The sequence below is a fragment of the Alosa alosa genome, chromosome 18 (assembly GCF_017589495.1).
Source record: "Alosa alosa isolate M-15738 ecotype Scorff River chromosome 18, AALO_Geno_1.1, whole genome shotgun sequence".
NCBI lineage: Eukaryota > Metazoa > Chordata > Actinopteri > Clupeiformes > Clupeidae > Alosa > Alosa alosa.
The window spans coordinates 16,791,218-16,810,824 of record NC_063206.1 but is presented as its reverse complement, the minus strand read 5'-3'; the positions used below and the strand labels follow the sequence as shown (position 1 = coordinate 16,810,824).

The window sequence follows — 19,607 nt, the reverse complement described above, 5'->3', positions numbered from 1 at the left end:
TTTTATAATGAAGTTTGATGGCCATGCAAATTACGGGAGTTTTCCGGGAGAAATAACAAAACGGGAGGGTGCTGGGAGATGACCTTGAAATACGGGAGAAACCCGGGAAAAACGGGAGTGTTGACAGGTATGCACTAGGGTTGCCAACTTCCTCAACCCCAAATGAGGGACACTTCACTTCAAATGCGGACCCCCCCCCAAAAAAAAATTTTTTTACAAATGGTGTACTGTCACTTTAAGAGCATTGTCTACACAGTATTCATAATATTTTGTCAGCTCCATTCAAATATAGCCTATGGTCATTCCACAAACTCTAACATTGTTTGTGCCACATTTAGGCCTATAGCACAATGATAAGTATATTAAGTTGGTGTAAACAACCTTCATTCCTGTGGAAATAGAAACATGTAATGATGCTAGCTAGATATTTTCTGTTTGCAATTAAAAGTGAATTATGAACCTGGTAGCCACCTAGCTATCTAAGTGGAAAGTGTTTCAATTGGCATAGCCTATCATGTGCTTCATGTAAATGCTTAGTTTAAGGGAAACGGAATATTGAAGACTTCAAGACTCACCAATTCCATTACACAAAGGCAATTGACCACTCTTCATATTCTATCAGTCCAAATTACAGTGTGTGCAGCCTGTCAAAGTGCCCTCACATTTTGTAAATGGTCAGTATATTGTGAACCGGATAATTCCGCAATCTCCTCGCGTTGTTTTTATTGTTCTCATGATTTCCTTTTAAAAGTTTCTTATATTAAAAAGGTGAAATCAATTACCAATGATCACAAGCCAGCTGGAAACTTCCACCCTCTCTCCCTCTCGTTCCCAATTAAAACAAGTAGCATAACGTTCAAGTTAGATCTGCTGCATAATAGAGAGTGCGAGGATCCAAAAAGTATTATCCTTATGTAAGATGCTGTTGCTGCATTTTGACATTGTAATTGTTCTCTAAGAGTGAAAAGCAGTTTGCAGTAAAGCTTCTCTTTTGTGGTGTCCCTTCTGTCTCTTGGTGCCGTGCTGTGCGAGATGCGCGTGGTAGCGGGGGCGGCACTGGACACTTTGTTCCAGGTGCGTTTACAGTAGCCCACTATTGATAAGTTAACAAGGCCGATGAGCTGTGATTCAAAAAATCGGGAGTGGTGCTGTACCTGACGGGACAAATCAAAAATACAGGATGTCCCGCATAATTCGGGACGGTTGGCATCCTCAGACCTCACAAAGCAGCATGGTGCCACCATCACTGAACGCGATCTCCATTAACTGCAGTCCAGTGGCAGCAATCCTGAGTGACTGTACCTATGGGTCGGTGGACTGATCGACTGTCATGTGGGTGTAGTCAAGCCCTAGGTGGGCGGCCCCCACAATGGCACGAGAGAGGCAGTCCGCGACGAGGTTGGTCTTACAGTACCTCTGTCCGTGGTGAACTCTGAAATGTAAGAGAGATGTTGTTGTTGGCGGGCAGACCATGGCTCAGACCAGGGCTCTCAAGTTTTGAAGTTTGCAAGGAGTGAGACTTTGTTTCTCAGGGGGGAGGGGGCGTGGCATTGGCACAGTGCCACGCCCCCTCCCCCCTGATCGAAGTACATGAAAGTCCTACGTCTGCTTGAACTACTCATGGCGCCACGCCCCCTCCCCCGATCAACAGACCCACCCTCCCCATGTCCCATGAGAGATCACAAATTCCATTATTTCAAACACACCGTTTTATTTATTCTAGAACCCTATAGTAAATAATAACAAATAATAATAACATAAATTATAATAATAATTTCACCCAAATGGGCCCTTTGAACAGCAGTGGCTCATTCTTCTCTAAACAAAACAGAAAACAACCAAATGAGAAAAAGCACATTTAGCCCCAAAATGGTCTCTTGAACAGTGGTGGTTCTGTCCGTGTGTGTGTGTGTGTGTGTGTGTGTGTTTATGAGTGATGTGTGTTGTAAGTGTTTGTGGCAGATTTTGATGCCTTGATGACTGATACTGGGGACTCCCATTTGAAGCACTGTGGTTCAATGTCAGCCATTTTCACAGTCATGAGGCCATCCTTAAAAATATTCTTGTTTGCAGTAACAGCCAAAAAAGGTACAGTAGGTCAATATTTTTTTTCCAAGATTCAAAGTAAAAAAAAAAAAAAAAATTTTGGTCATGGTGATTACGTAGGTATGAATTTAAAACAAATGTGCATATTGTGACGTAACTGACTGGGTCCTCAACCCGTGCCTTCAGGCTTATCACTGCAAACCTCAATCTGATGCAGGTTATGTAGACCAGCCTTTCTCAAACTTCTTTGACCTGAGGCCCAGTCATGGCAGACTTTGGGGTCATAGGGCCCATCTACACGCATTCCAACCCCACTCCTCCAAATCAAATTGTCATTATCATTATCACAATCATTATTATGCCTATATTGTTGTACGCACTTTCACTTAAATGTTTTGTGACATGCACATCAGAGGACTGCTTTACTAATGTAAGATATAATTATTAGTTTCATTGCTTTTGCATGGTTGCATGATGCTTGCATAAGAACAGAAATACTTCTCAAAACAGCACCAATTATATGGGTGCTATTGGTTTTGGGATGTTTCCCTCATGCAAGCATCATACATTGGTAGGAAATGGAGAAAAAAAAATACATTTTTTAATGTAAGTAATGTAGTGTTTTTTAATTAAGTTTAATTTGAATGCCTGAATGTAAGGATTCAGGAAACACAATACCAATTTTTTTGGCGAGCAGATAGGCGTAAATCACTGATCTGTTGATCTTTAACAAATAGAAAGAAGGTTACAATAGCTTTTGGCCACGTTATAATCAAATTTGACTATACAATACTCAGTGCTATACAGTGTATTATAGTCTAGTCTCTGCTCTGTTTCTATGGAAGTTCCAAAAATCAACGTTGTTCTATTAAGTGTCGTTAAACAATTAAATAGCATTCAACAGGTTAAAGCGGAGCTTTGATACGAACGTTATCGATTAGTTTCAGTTTCTCTCGCACAGACGCCTGCATTGAATGAACGCTTACCACCACTTTATTGTATGGCTCCATGTTTAATGACATCGATAGCAGAAACGTTTGTTTTTGGTCCGCGGTATCTTGATCAACTGCGCAGCAAATTATCAGACGAAGCACCGGGCCTAATTTCACTCTACGATTCCGCGGATCAGCAGTCTCCACGTTACGGACCCACATCAAAACAAAACTATTTCCTGATTGGTTGAAAAATCCTATTTTCTGATTGGCCGATAGGTTAGTAACTGAACAGCAACTCTGAGCTGAATGAGCGCACAAACAGCAACGTTGTGTGACACGTTTGTAAAATATAGCCCTTAGACATTTCTGTGCGGACAAGTTAATAATTTCTCGGAGTGAGAAATGGCATGTGTGGCGTGTGACCGTGTGAAGTCATTGAAATGCGTGTGTGACTTGAGAGGTCTGGCTCAGACACCTTAGCGAAGGTTAGGGGCTTTTAATCGACAAAAGCTGTAGACTGTTGGCCCTCCAGCAGTAAACAGAAGTGTTGAATGGCAAGGTAAAGTGCAAGCGATTCACGGTCAAAAGTGAAAGAAAAAGAAAGCGAGTGGTTGCCAGCAGTGATGCCAGTAATGCGTTACTTAGTAACGCGTTAGTCTATTTTGACCACTTTTTTCAGTAACAAGTAATCTAACGCGCTACTATTTACAAACCAGTAATCAGATTAAAGTTACTTATCTAAGTACTGTGCGTTACTATTTGTCATTTTCCTTAATAAAAAGATATATTCTTTGCTTTCTTCTTGTCTTGGGGATTAATGTCATGTAGGCTATGCTTACATTTTCAGCATGAGGACAATTCACGTGCAGCGACACAAACGTAAACAACAATGGAGGGAGAGAGAGATGCACATTTCATCAGTCATTACTTTGAGTTTGTGTCAGCTAAACATGACAACATTAAGGTACATTGAACATTCTGTGCTGGCGACAAAGTGCTGTCTAGCTAGACATCCCAAGTCTCCCGAAGTTTTGGGAGTCTCCCACATATTGATAGCAGCGTCCTGACGCCCGCAAATTACATAAAATCTCCCGGAACCTAGAGCGAACAAGAGCACGCAAACCAGACCGGACTTCAAATCAAAGATTCTAGAATCTTTGCTTCAAATCGCGTGTGCATAGCTTAATGCGCACACAACGGAGAAGGAGAGAGATGAGTGGTGCGTTTGTGCCTGAAGCGCATCTAAGACCGAGAGCATTCTGGTCTGTTTTGCTAAATCAACCAATCAGTTTTCAGTGTAAGTGCTTATATCTCTTTTCTCCCAAATAAAATCAGTTCAGTCAGTGTATCTAGGAGCAGAAGCGTCATGGCAGCGTCAGTGCCCCTCAAAAAGGAAGATTTAAGACCCATTTCACATCAGACTACACAAAAGTGTACCCAATTGTCTCAAAAGATTAAAGCATAATGATAATCTTGCACACTGCACTGTTTGTAACAGCGACTTTAGCATTGCTCACGGCGGGTTAAATGATAGCAAAAGACTTGTTGAGGTGAGTAACAAGTGTAATTTCATTTGAATATTACTCAGGCCTATAGGCTACAAGATGGCTAGTTGCCAAGGCTACATGAAAAAAAATCTACATATTTTACTATAACAATTTCTATCAATAGGCCTTCCTTATTTGGTGTACTTAGACATTATTGAACAAACATCTGAATTTCAGTATCTAAGTAGGTTAGGTTGGGATGTCTGCTGTACATTGCTGTTAAAATGCACTTCCAGTATAGTGAGTATTGGCAAAACCGGTTATCATTTCTATGTTGAGGCGTTGGGGGTGTTGTCGGCAGCTGCTGAAAGTAACTAATAATCTAACTTGTAATCTAACTTAGTTACTTTTAAAATCAAGTAATCAGTAAAGTAACTAAGTTACTTTTTAAAGGAGTAATCAGATTACTTTTTCAAGGTAACTGTGGTAACACTGGTTGCCAGTCACCATCCATCCATTCCTCGTGCACTATGCCAACAGCAAAATCCTGTCTGTGGTGATGGCGATAGGCGCATCAGGTGATGGGTGTGCCAGCATCGTTGCGGCCAAAGCAGTCTTAGCATCTGTGAATGCTGTGTCTCTCCGAGGACCAATCCACCAGGTGTTCGGGCGCTATCCCCTTCAAGGCCCCATGCAGGGGGCGCACGAGAGCAGCAGCTTTGGGAATGAAGTGGTGGTAGAAGTTCACCATTCCCAGAAACTCCAGCAGGGTCCTCACTGTGACCGGCCGTGGGAAGTTCAAGTGGCACGGCCCCGTCCATGGTGACGGGATGTCCCAGGAAGTCAATTGTGGGCATTTCATTTCATTTCATTTATTTAACATTAATCAACATTTCTGTAAATGTGCCAGTGTTAGCCAGCAGGCTAATTTGGTCGAATCTCCGGTCGACCCGAACTGGCACTGAGCTGGATTGATGATCAGTCCATGCAGGCTGAGACGCTCGAAAAGGATCCGCAGGTGTGAAGTGTTCCATTTTGGAGGTACTAGCCACAACGATGTCGTCCAGGTACACAAACAGGAAAGGCAGGTCACATAGCACAGAGTTCATGAGGAGCTGAAACGACTGGGCGGCGTTCTTAAGGTCGGACGACATCCTCAGGAACTCAGACAGGCTAAAAGGGGTGATCACCGCCATTTTGGAGATATCCAGGGGGTGGGTGGGAAATTGGTGGTATCCACGGAATGAGATAATACATTGACGTGTCGTGCGCAACTCATCTCAGATTGTAGCATTACTCACAACACAGAACACACTTACCACAAGCATATGTAGTTTAGTAAGTAAGGGGATATATGTCAATAACACAGTATGTTGAATAGACTTCACGCATGAAATGCTCTCTGTGCGCTGGTTTGTCTGCTATTGTTAACGTAATTAGTGTTTACACGGACCCTGTTGGGTGTTGCACTAGGGAATCAGCACATTACGATAAAGGATTTAAATGTGTGTGTTAAAATTGTTATTATTGGGCAAACAAGATATTCAGTGTCGGAGTGAAGATGTAAGGAGCAGAATATAGCAGAAGATTCCGTTACAACACAGTTAACGCTCCACCGGAAATACATGAACGGACAGGAAAAGCCTTTCGTGCACGTAGTCTATCATGTCCATAGTGTCCACTACAACAGCACAAATACTGCAGAGGCAGTGTCTCTCAAAGCTGCTGTCAAACCAACATTTTAAAATGACTCTACAACTGAATCATTAAAATATTTAATGTACGGTTTATTATTGGTTAATGAAAGCTTGGAAGATGATATTTTGGGCACAGACAAACAACAACAAAAACAACTCCATTTACAACAAAAACCCAAAACTTTGAGGAATTTAAATCCATAGCTGTTTATGTTAAATGCTATTTTTAGCATTTACAACTTTCATAATACCGGAGTATTCTTTTGCTGTCTGAAAGCTTGAGCTCTCAGATAACCTGGAACTATGAGAAGTGCTCACAGATACACTCAACTCCAGTTGTTTTCCATGAAAATATCTACAGTCATAACTAATGGCTATTATTCTGATCTGCAGCAAGACTTGTAATTTAAGTGTCATCTGCAGCAGAGTTATTTAGCCCTATAAAAATGACTGATTTAAGTTATGGCCATGATGACATCAATGCCTGTCTCCAGAGCCAGGCAGAATGAAAATGATTAATGCACAATTTTACACATTACTGGTGTTAATCTCACCCTTCATCTCACTTGCCTCAGCTGATTTGTGATTTGGGACTGGTATTCATATTGAATTTACATTCTTTTTGCTTCTACCCTTTGTGTAATTTTATTTTTTCAATGTCAAGTTTTTTCATATTGCATTGCATGTTCAACAGCACTATCATAAAAAAATCCATCTGAGATACAGATGATATCGGAGTGGTATATGAGTACTCTTCGAGAGCATGCAGCTGCATTTTGGATGACCTATGTGATCTATGACTTGCAGTTGAGCAACATTTACATGAATTTCAGCACATAAACCACACACACACACACACACACACACACACACACACACAGAAAGTTACCAAACTATCAGACTTAATACAAAGGTTCATCTGAGTCTGACCTGTCACATATGCATGAATAAACGCTGCCATTCTAATTCCATTTAAACCAATCCAATCCAATCCAATCTCAAACCTCATGCACACCACCTTAACTCACCTGGAGGAGGGGAATGAGAATTATGTGAGGATGCTGTTCTGTCAGGATTGTGCAGGAGGACCCAAGTGCAAGACTCAACCAGGCAGACAAAACAGAATTTATTTTAAACACAAACTTTACATTTAAAGAATTTCTTCCTTACATACAGGACTTTGACTAGACAAACAGAGAGACGATCCGACCAGGAACAGAGAAACAGGAGGGTAGAAATACACAGAGCAATTAACAGAGAGACAGAGGACTCGACAAAACCAACGAGACAATAACAGGGAACAGGTGAGGAGGCAGAAATGGAGGGAAAACAAACAAGACAGGAAGCACAGACCAAATAAGGAGATGGGGCGGAGACAAAGACAGATGACAGGCAGGTAACACAAAGCTCATGGGGAACAGGCAAAAACAAACACAGGACAATACACAAAATGGCCACCAGGGTGGCACAAACTCCAACAGTCCGGGCCAGATCCTGACAGTACCCCTCTACGGACGCCTCCTGGCGTCCCCTGAAAAGTCCAACCAGGGTGGGCGGAGGGGGCCTGGACGGAGGGACTGGTCATACAGACTGTGACCACGGGGCAGACTCACACGGGGCAGACTCACACGGCTTGGGCAGGGAACAAACAGACAAAGACTGGACTGACTCGGGTAGGACGACAGACTCAGACACGACAGACTCAGCCACGACAGACTCAGACACAGGGGCAGGGGAAGAGACAGGAACAAAGACAGTGACAGGAACAGTGACTGGGATGGTGACTGGGACAGTAACAGGGACGGTGACTGGGACAGAGACACAGACAGAGACAGAGACGGGCACGGCGACTTCCTTTTCTTCCTTGGTAAGGGAGTTTTTCCTTGCCCCTGTCGCTCTTGGGTGCTCCTTGTTGGTGCCCCAATCCCAATCCTCCCCCCACCTTTCTTATGCAGCCCTTGCCACTTAATCTACTAAACCCCTCTTTTACTGCACTTTTACCCCCAATAAATGCACAAATAGGCTGACACCAGACATAATTTCACTGCATTTCTTACTTCCAGTAACTATATGCATGTGACAATAAACTTCCTTGTATCCTTGTATCCATTTGATACACAGAGATAATGTTTTAAATACGAATTTAATTAAGAGGCCTAAACAAATGATACATCGCCACATTATTAAGTATAAATGAGCACATAATTTGTCATGAATATATCATTTGATTAATATTAGTTCACAACAAGGTCCATTTATTAACCAAAAAGGCCTTTGTTTTGATTAGTTATTACATCTAAGTATTTATGAGGCATGGCACTGAGAACTCACACAGAGTTGTTGTGGTTACAAAGCAACTGCCACGGCACTGGCTTTACATCCATATTTACTGCATTAGGGACATGAGGTCATCCACTACCCTTCCCAAAATTACAATATATGGCCACATGTATGTATACACTTCCTCTGCCAAAATAACATTATAATAATATCAATTTAATGTTAATGATGGAAGAGTCTTTTATCTTTACCACTCCCAGACTGAACTTTCTTGTTTCCTTAATCCTTGGCACCAGTCCAATGCCCCCAGACTGAACATACTCTGTATTTATAGACATTCAGCCATCCAAAACATGCAGAAAAATGTAAACAATTCCCCCTGAATCCAAAAAGCCTCTCACAGCTTAGGAAAATAGATTAATGACCAGTGGCATGAGGTTACTTGTCCAGCTGTCTATAGTGAAGCATTTGTTGTAGTGCTCATGGAGCGAGACGCTTAACCTCTGTGACACCACGCATACTGTCCAGCAGCAGGGAAATGACAGTGTAAATGTGTGACCCTGCAGCTTTGCCTGCTGCCCTCTGAGAAGGGCTGGTCTACAGGGAAACACTGGAAGATCTGCAGCTTGGCCTCAAGATAAGATTATCATCATGCAGGGAGGAATATGTTAGACCCCCCTCAAAGTAGTCTACTGTCTAGCAATTCCCATTTCTCTTTTCCTCATCCTACCATGCCAGGAGTAGTACACAACAGAAAGCACCTGCTAACTAGTGAAACTGATTGAAGAGTCTCCAATGCACAATAATGACATCTGATCTTAATTTAGCTCATCTAAATGAGCTGTTTGTGCTGCGTTGACATTACATTGATTGCGATATTGTGTTATTACATTGTAATAAACAGTGAGATCCGGGATGGGCGGAAATACATCAAAATGTATTTTCAAATAAAATATCAAATACCCTGAGTTTAAGTGTATCAAAATAAACTACAAAATACAGTAACCATGCCATGTCAACATGAACTACTGTATTTTGCATTTTGAATATTTTTAAAGGGAGCATTTAATCATCACGACACTGACTCTGTTGATAAATTGGAGTGTGTTTGAGAGCAACAGCTTTTCCCTGCCTACGAGACATGCCATAAATCTGCGAACGGTCAACAGATCAACTATGCTGACCTGCCTGTTACCTACCATACGGTACTGTATCAGAGATGTTCTCAAAAAGTCACAACTAAACTTGTCAAGTGGTACAAACTAACCACCGAACTTACTGAGAGCAAAACAAAGTTACAAAGTGCTGTACAATATCAACATAAATGAAAAAAGACATAATAATATAACAATCAAATAATATATACTAATTCAATTACATAAATTTGAAAAAGGAAAATAAACTTACACTGAAATAAAACTTAGGATACTGAAATAAAACTTGACACTGAAATAAAACTTACTGAAATAAAACTTAACAATAATGACTTATTAATGATTAATAATTGATTAATAATGACTTAAAACTCATGGTACATTGACATAGAACACGAAGAATGAAGTCTCTGACATTGTCAATGCATGCCCAGAATGATAATGCACTGTGTACAGCTGTTGATCAGGTAGGATCATGACCCTTTTAGTTGGTTTTTAACTAAATGGGTACCGTGCAAGCGCTAAATGGGGTTATATTGACGCCAAGGGGCATACATGTGGACGATACATGAGGCAACTTGTTGAGCAATGTTGCAGGAGAACCACGTATGGTCCCATGTGTTTTGATAATTAAAGTTCTTACAAAAAAACTGAGGATTAAAGTTCTCAAGAAACTTGAGGCTGGTATGAGAGAGAGGGTATATTGTGTGTGTGAGCAACCACACGTTACTCATCTTGCACTGGATCATCTTCCTAAAGCTCAATATTCTGATTACAACAAGTCTGGGCAAATTACTAAGTCGGCACCAGTCAGAGGCTACACTCATTGTTTTGGACTTTTATAATGTCATCCCATTACCGAAAGTATTGTTTTTACCAAAAATATTTGGCAGTATTTTAAACTACAAAAATACACACCTATAAAGTATTTTGATAGAAAATACGAATCCATTTTCTCCAACCCAATTAAATACAAATTACAAAATACTTTGTATTTTAAATACATGTATCATAAATACTGCCCATCCCTAAATGAGGTGATGTTTGTCAAGATGTTTTAATTCCTGAAAATGAAAATGTTACTATCCTGTGTACAACCTTTCTGACTACAATATCTGGGCAGATGGCTTCATGCTTATGATCACAATATTGGAAAATAGTACAATGAACATTAACATCAGTATGGAAAATGAATGGCACCGTGGTGATGTGAACATGTAGTATTGTAGCAACCACTCACACTCACTCGGACATGCACATTTTTTGGCTTGAATATGAAATTCAGTTAAAACTATGTACACTAATACTAATGTATGTACTACTAATGTATGTTAATTTGTGTGACGTTTAACAGACTGCAGTGCTTGAATATAACTTGCTGCATACTGAATTCTTGAAAAGAATGTGGGACTCCTATTGACCAATGGTTGCCAGGTCTCTTTTTACAATGGCAAGCAAAACTTACAGCTGAAGGAAAATATCAGACATATTACAACAAAACAATTTGAAATACTCTGATATGAGCGCTCACAAAAAACAGCCCTTCAAATAATATCTGGAAAAAACATTCATCAATGGCCATCTGTGTCAAAGCAGGTGTACTTAACTTATGCCTTTCCCTTACCGAGACAACATTACAGCATTATAATCAGCAACATTACAGCAATATAAGCAGCAATGTGTTTTGCTTACATTGTGAGGAACCCCATTTATCATCATAACCAACTTTTGGTCGCTTGTACACTTGTACAGACAGTATGTTCCAAAAGGTAATGTCTTAACCAAAACCACTTACAGTTAGCCAGCTTGTGCACATCAAAGGACAGAGACAGACATTACTCATATATTTAAGACTAAACGCATGATGAACATACAGTACAGAATGTATGCTATACCCATACAAGAGTACACAGATGAAGAACCCCCATCACTGGTGCTCCTCTAAGACAGATGGTGCTCATTCTCAACCTGCGGGAGGGATACAGTATGTAGCCATTGGAACAAAGTCACTGATATGCCCTCTCAGATGTTAAACCCAAACCATCCTCTGCCAAGTATGAGTTTATGATATGGACTCCTTTGGTGTGGCATCAGGCCCAAAAAACCGAATGGAAGGGGAATATTTTTAAACCTTCATCATGGGCGTGGGGGTGTAATGATCTCACATGAGGGAGTGGGAAGTCTGCAAGCACCACCCTGTCTTGTCCCAACCCCTCCATCAGTCTTCTCTTGCCTCACACCACAGCTGGCTCTCATACGGCAGACTTAATTACCCCTATTCTAAATCGCCACTCTCTGACATTAAAGAGGCCCCTAACACAGCCCTAGACATATTCTCTGGTCTATAACGTTTACTTGATAATACACTTAGGCACAGAAAATAAACATGCTTTGGGCTAAACAGTAGCTTCACACTGCTTCTGCTGATGGAAGCTATTTTTAAAAGAGTAATTGCATTGTTTCTCAGCTTTGCAACATATTTATTATAGCCATAGTAGCCATAGTTTACACATTTTAAGGGACAGCATTTTCAACTAATGTACAAAGACACAAGGCCAAACTACTCATATCAACTATACAGTACAAAACTGTCAATTAAGTGCAGGCCTAAACAACATACACTGAGGAACAGAGTCAGTACATATGTTCAGTGTTTTGAAGCTGTTGCCCTTTGTGATGTGCCTAGATGTTACATAAAGCCCTTCTGCATGTGTTAGGCCATGCAGTCCTGTCAGTGGAGTGGGTGAAGTCATGGGCCTTGTGTCAGAGTTGCTGTGAGGCACTCCTGCTCCGGCTGTGGCCCACGGTGTAACCCCCCTGTAGTCTCTCTTCTCAGGCCTTCACCACATGGCGTGAGCAATTAAACCTGCATGGCTCAGGGGGCCTCAGCGGGCCTTGAGGACGCGGCACTCCCGGGGAATGGCATCGCTCTCGTCAGGGGAGAGAGGCCCTCTCTCCTGGGCGAAACAGCCCGAGCTTCCCATCCAGGGTGCCTGTCAGGAGCTGGAACATGAACAATAAACATACTTAATACCAACGGCATGTTTGAATGACAGTGGACTTAGCCAAATCATGGTCATGGTGGTCTTCTCTCAAAGACCACATGATGTTGTTGCTGTACATGTGTTCAGAGAAGGTTGAATATATGGATGAAGGACATAAATGGAACAGAATGTTCAGTGAATATTTTATTTAAAAATATCTCTAACAGTGTGATTACCGTTTTCACAATTTTTACTCCATTCTAAACAAGTTGTTACATAACACAACACCTGTTTTCCTCAGATGGAGGCGAACAGATGGATTCATGGTTTTGTTTTTGAAGTCACAGTAGCTCGTAAAAAATGTTCTCGTTTTTCTCTGCGGTGGCGCAGCCGACACGTGTGCATGCTGCGCTTCTACGGCTCTGTGTCCTGGGCATCTGCCATCTCACCCCGAGACGTTCCCCTAATTAGACCCTAACTACGGGTTCAGAGGGCTACACAGTGTTTGGAAGTTTATGCCAGTGTTTGTTCACAATATCATCATAAACCTTTTAGTACATGCAAACAAACACACACACACACAGCAAGAGACACCAACGCGTTGTCTGCACGTTGGTGCGTTGGACTTCCAGCAGTGGAGGGCTGTTATCTCATGTTCCATGGTCAGCCAGAGGATCACGGTAAGCTAGCATTACCTCACTGTTCATGGAGCCAGCTGGGCTCCGATGCCAATGGGATCCAGTCCAGACAAGTTTTACTGGGGACCTATAGTGGATATTTACAGTCATTTCAGAACCGGTCAATGTATTAAAAAGGTAACGGGTCAGAGATTTAGAATGAGCTCAGTGAAGCCAATTACAAAATCAATACGCCTTTTGTGTGCTGTAGAGGTGTTCAGAGTGAAGAGGAAAAATCTTTGTGCCAGACTGTATACTGTTGCAAACACGAGCCGCACACGCACAGCGGTGTAGAGACTCTGAACTGGAATGATCAGAAAACATGATGTTGATAGTGCAGACTATTACTGATATGACTGAAGCTCTTCTGAGAATCCGCACGCCTGAAGAAAGAGATGGAAAAGTCAGAATGGTATTTATCTGAGAACGACTCAAGTAACGACAGGCAGAGAGCATCAGCTTTACGATCCTTCTGGCGCTCTTGACTTCTCCGACGGCCTCTATCCGTGGCAGACAGAGATATCGTGCAGCTGTGGGAGAAATGTCAGGAGGAGGGCACTCTCAACAGAAAAGAAACTGTTATGAGTCTGCTTGTCCTGAAATCATAGTGGAAAAAAGAATGAGTGGGTTTTAATTTTAAAGATGTATAAAAAAAAAACTCTTGAGTAACAGCAAATCCTGAGCGATTTGGAATCTGGGAGCACCAGAACGAGCATGACAAACATACAAATTAAAAACTCTTCAAAAACAAACGCTTGTATATTTCTTCAATCTGCCTTAGTTAATTTCTGTGTATTTCTTGCCACATTGGCTGACCTGAACTTCCTCTGGAAAAACGAACGGCCTGCTTTTCATAGTAATAAATTGTTATGACAGAGATGGTGATGAGGACCACAGCACACAAGACACAGGGAGAAAAGGCAGAGGGTGATGACTAAATCTACTAGATCTAACGTTTTATGATAACATATGGTTATGTGTATGTTAAAGTGGCTAATTCCTGGGGTGGACAGTGTCAAAATGGCTTCATTCGCACATTCATCTACCAGCATTTTTAAAAATTGCCTTCACCAATTTTTGCTGTGTATCTTTTCGTCTGTTACCAAAACCCAGTGGCTAGTTCTGAGCATGAAAGATACATCTGAATTAAAAGTTCTTCGTAAAACTGTTATGTAATATGAAATTCTTCTCAAATGTTGGCTAAAAAGCAAGGGCAAAGCCGTAAATCAACAGTTCAAGGACAGTTGCATGGTGAACTTTTTGCAACACTCGGTGATGTGCTTCTAAGTATAAAATTGGCACGGAGAACAGAACTGCAATAAATGTATTGTATAACTGCAGTTCACCTCTTAAAAATCAAAGCCATCTTCAAAGAATGCAGTGTGTCAACGACTACAGTAAAAGCCTTGGTAATGCCCTGATCTATCTCTATTTATCTTATCAACAGCAAGGTCGCTCAGGCTTGCAAGGATTTAATGGGGAATGTAACTATATCTGGCGAGTAGAAATGGTTGGAGAGATTTAAGATTTCATTACCTCAGTGCTGTAGAACATAAGAAACTGCTGATAGTACCCTGTGCATAAATCCAATACTGTGAGTTCAAGGGTAAAGTTACAGCCTGTTTATGTCTGGGCATTTTTAGTTTATGACCTCAAAATAGCAACAGAAGATGAAGAAATAACCATTTCAACGTAATGTCAAACGCCTATGGTGTGTGATGCCCGGATATTCACTGACATTAGCATACCAACAAGCTCCAGACCATCTCTCTTGTACCATAATGTAACACACCATTTGTACCTCAAATGGCCCTGTAATGAACACAGTGAAAGGTAACGAACGTAATGAAGAATTCAAGAATAAACTTGAATTTTACATATAGTCCCTTTAAGGACACTGGGCTGTTGTTGGTCACTGCCATCTGTGGGACATTTTCATTTTCAAACATGGCACAGAATAATAAGCCTTATGTAAGATGACGGCGGCTGAGATACAGCCCTTTTTCCTCTGAACTGTCCCAAGACCACAAGCCTGAATATGACCATGCTTTAAATGGCCAGAGTCTATTACTTTTGAGTGGCCTCTAAACATCTTCCTGTGAAACTCTGTACATCCATCATAAAACCTTAAGAGCTGATGTTCCTCTGAGGCGTGCAGGACGGCAGGAGGTGGTTTCCTGATTGAACAGGTTTATAGCAGGGCATACCTTTGACAGTAGGCCAAGGAGAGAAGAAGGAGAAGGAGGAAACTCATGTCCCAAGCTGGTGTGAAATTCAGTATTAACCAGAGGAACCCTACACTGTTTGCTGTTTCACTGCGCCTTGAACCTCCAAGAAGACAACTTTCAGGAGAGCAATATAACTGGCGCAGAAAGAGAAAAAAAAAAAAAACACAGAGAGGACGGATGTAAAGGTGGTTTGGCAGCAGACATCATTTCCAGCATTACACACTGCTACTGCTGGAAATGGGATTTCCTGATTTTGAAAGCAGAAAGACATAGTCCTTCAGGAAGAAAGTGCTGGATTTGCAAGATGTTGTTAACCGGTTTGTACTGTACGTCTGTTACGACTCAGGTTGATGACTGCACCTTACTTGCGCAACATCAGTTTTAGTGATGGTGGGTCTTACAATAAATCAATCAATTTGCATCTTTAATTAGATTAAACCCTATTTGACCAGCTATGCATATATCAAAAGCATATGAATGTGGATGCTGTGTATTCAAAAGTAAATAATTAATATAAGTACATGCTACACTATGTTCCTAAGAGGCTTTACAATACAACATCAGCAGAGGGATACTCTGGGGATGGTCACTGGCCCTGGCAGGATGACCCTAAGATTGTCAGAGGGAGAGGGATGGAGGAAAGTTCTTGCTCCCAGAAAACTTATGGTGGTGTAAGAGACGGGTCACACCTCCACACAAACTTGCAGAGGTCAGTGTAGCATGTACCTCATGACCAGTGCTTGTGGAAAATTCAGAGCATTGGCAGGTGATTTGACACCAAGACCAAACTGCACATTTAGGAGCTCACCCTGAGTGAGAAGAAAATAATGTATGCAACCCTAGAGCACATTTCCTCTTAGGCCCGAGGTGTTGACTCAAGCCTGGATATATCTACGCACAGGGCAATCCAAGGTTATCGAACAAAAGATTACAAGTATTGACCTTAAGGAATCCAGTTCCAAAGACAAGTGCTAATACTTCTGTATCACGTGATGATATTTAACACATTTAACACACACAACAGACAGTCTTGAAGGACAGATAAATATAGACATCTGATCAAAAATATAATAACTTGTTTTGATTGATTTCCTTGACCTATTAATGGACATACCGTATGTGTCAGCTCTTAATCTATGCCTGTTTTGTCACTTTGATGGTGCAACATAGCCTGTTGAACTCTGATGGGAGTGCAGATGAAACAATAATGGAGCGAGCCATTGCACGTCCATGGCTGAATATTTTCTACAATATTTGGACCCCCGACAGTAAAGTCAACAAAGGTGCTTTTTACCCAGGACACCATTCTGTTTTCTCAGCTTTGCTCACCATGTAGCATCGCTATCAAATTATGACAGTCTCATTCCGCTGGAAGCCATCCACGGAGACAGAGACAAAGAGAGAGAGAGATAAAGAGGGAGAAAGAGAGGGAGGGAAAAAAAAGAGGGAGAGAAAAACAAGAGCAGGGGAGGATGGGAACGGAAAAAAAAGGATGTGTCCTCTTCATGCCTTTCTCATCACGAGAGGCTGTTTCAATTGGGTTACCAGAGAGCATTTCCACCCGGTGCGGCCCTCCGTACCCCCATACCTTCAGTCACACGATGGGGTTGTTAACTCTGAAACGTATTAAGCGGTGGGAGACCTCCTGAACGTGCCGATGATCTCATGGCTTGGCAGAGCTGGTCAAAGCCTTCTCGGCAGTGTGAGGCCACGGCGGCGGCCGCCTTCTATCGACGCGCAGCGATGACACGGGTAATGCGATAGAAGTAACCCAAACAGAGCGCAGCCTCCAGAGTCTATTGCTCAAAGTTGACCCACAAACCTGCTCAGCCCAACTCCAAAACGTCTTTCAGTGGGTTATTTCTCATCCTTGACAAGGTTAAAATGGCTGTGATTTCATTCAGCAGTGCTGTTGAATGTGCTTGCGATGATAAGTCTCAGATGTTAAGATGACTTCAGTTTCAGCTTCTGTCAGCCCCCATTCTTCAGTGGGTTAGCCTAGTTTGGAGTTCTCACTATGGGTTAAAACCACAGTGTGCAGCAATTTGCCACCTTTTAAAGCATGTTTTTTTTTATATAAGGAAATAGTACTGGTATTCCATCTTCAGATGACTATTCTTTTCTTTCTTTTCAGATAAACACACCTGTCATTCCAACGAGCCACTGAGGCTTTGCATTATGCAGTTCTGTAGCCTGGGCCAGACCACCCAATGAAAATGTAAAAACAGCTCTCACAGCAGGCCAATGCCAACTACATGAGTTAGCATGCCAGCAAGCCTTTCATCTTTGCCAACTTTGCATTTCTAGGTGTTTTTACGTGCCTTTTCACTTTTAGCTGTTAGATTGCTCATTTCCACCCAAAACCCTCTGCATGAAGAAGCACATTGATAAGGAGTGAAAAAAGGCTAGAGGGAACACTGTTATAGTATGCAAATGCTGCTGAAAGTGCCAAAATGCATAATATTTTTGATTGCATTTTGAATGCACAGCAGCACATGGATAAGGCTGATAACAAACATATGATGCGATACAGCCAAAATCACACGATTGCCAGAAGGACACCACAATCTCAGTAAATAGCTGAGTAATTGTAATTGGGAAAATTCACTGGAACCAACAACCCGCTGGCTCTCTCATAGGCTTTAAATGAGTCATGTATGGAGTGCTGCTGCTGACTGTGTCACTGTCTAGATCTCACTGGTCAAGATGTTGTACTAAACAACCTGAGGGAGATGTAATGTCATGCAGACTATCTACTGTAGGACACAGGGAGTGTGCTGAAACAGTTTAAAACCTTTAAACGGCAAAATCATTGTCTTTCAATCCAAGTTAATCGCATAATCTCACTCTTATTTGCACTTCTGGTTGCTGGCCCCATACAACAAAGAGATAAACAAAGAGAAGAAAGCCTACTTCTGCCAAACATGAGATCAACATTAAATTAAAGTTAATTAGAAGCAGATAGACCCCAAACAAGAAAATCCAAAACAGATTAGTGTATTTTAGGGGATGAAAATTAACAGGGTCACTCGGCCCACCAAAGAATTAGATCTTCTAAATGACGAGAATGTTTACATTTCACTTGCTTCACTAAAAAATCCAAAGTAGCCTTTATTAGTCATTTATATTAAAGCCAAACACTGCAGAACTGTAGTAAGGAGACAACTCCAGGAAAGGTTTAAACTAAGTCTTCTTCTTTCTATTGACAATCATAATGCAACTTTAGATTTCAAAAATCTAAAAAACAAGTAAAAAAACAAGACTTTCTGTATATCCCAGTCCACCAATACACATACCAATACAGCCTGACCTTGCCAGAGTGATTAGCATCAAAACCTTATTAGACTGTGCACTGCGGGTGGAAGCCTTGCACAAAGAGAAAGCATCTGTTCCTAGACACTGATCTGAACCCTCGAAGATCTTTAAGGATCACAATCCCCCATTGACTAGATGTCTTTCCCAGATGCTGCTGTGCCTCTATTTGTGTCACAACCCTACAGGATTGTACACAGTTCCACTGGGCTGATGACAAACAGGAATTTATGTAGAGATTAAATAAAAAGGATTTAATGAGAGATTAACATTTATGGTGCCATGGGCTGTGTCCATGCACTAAAGTGCAAAGATTTACTAAAGGCAAATTCTTGTTTCTTGTGTTTTCCAAATCCCCAAACTCTAGAATCTAGAGTTGGGCACAAATTGTGCAGCTGGTCAAGCATCAGGAACTAACTATGTGTTGACAGTGAATAAAAGGAAATCTTAGGGGGCTAGTGTCATAGCAACCTCCTGTCGAGAAAATATACTACGTTTGATGTCAAAATGATGCAGTTTTTGGCATTCTGAAACTCATCAATCCACATGTCTCTGTTTCCAAGCCAAATTTCAGCATCTGACTTCCGCCCAATGATAAAAAAAAATAAATTGTTTGAAATACACACAGCTTGATCCAAAGCTGCAAAACATCTTTTGGCCAGCCCATTATTTCATTTCTAGATTTGTTTACTGTCAATTTAAAACATCCTTCTGGGCATTTGGTGAACTGACTCTGAAGTTCATGGCATGCCTTGATAAACACTCACAAATGTTTTTAAAGCTAAATGGAATGGGAAGAAAGAGAGC

The 19,607-nt window shown here is 41.4% G+C and overlaps 1 protein-coding gene across 3 annotated transcripts in view; it reads right to left on the bottom strand.

Annotated features, from left to right (window-relative positions):
- Positions 1-11,070: 11,070 nt before the first annotated feature.
- Positions 11,071-19,607, bottom strand: part of wdr27 (WD repeat domain 27) — a 54,996-nt gene continuing 46,459 nt past the window's right edge. For all 3 annotated transcript variants that reach the window (XM_048270534.1, XM_048270535.1, XM_048270536.1), the window contains exon 24: positions 11,071-12,602. In XM_048270534.1, coding sequence (XP_048126491.1) covers positions 12,534-12,602 — 69 coding nt within the window. In that variant the 3' untranslated portion in view covers positions 11,071-12,533. The remainder of the gene's footprint in view (positions 12,603-19,607) is intronic.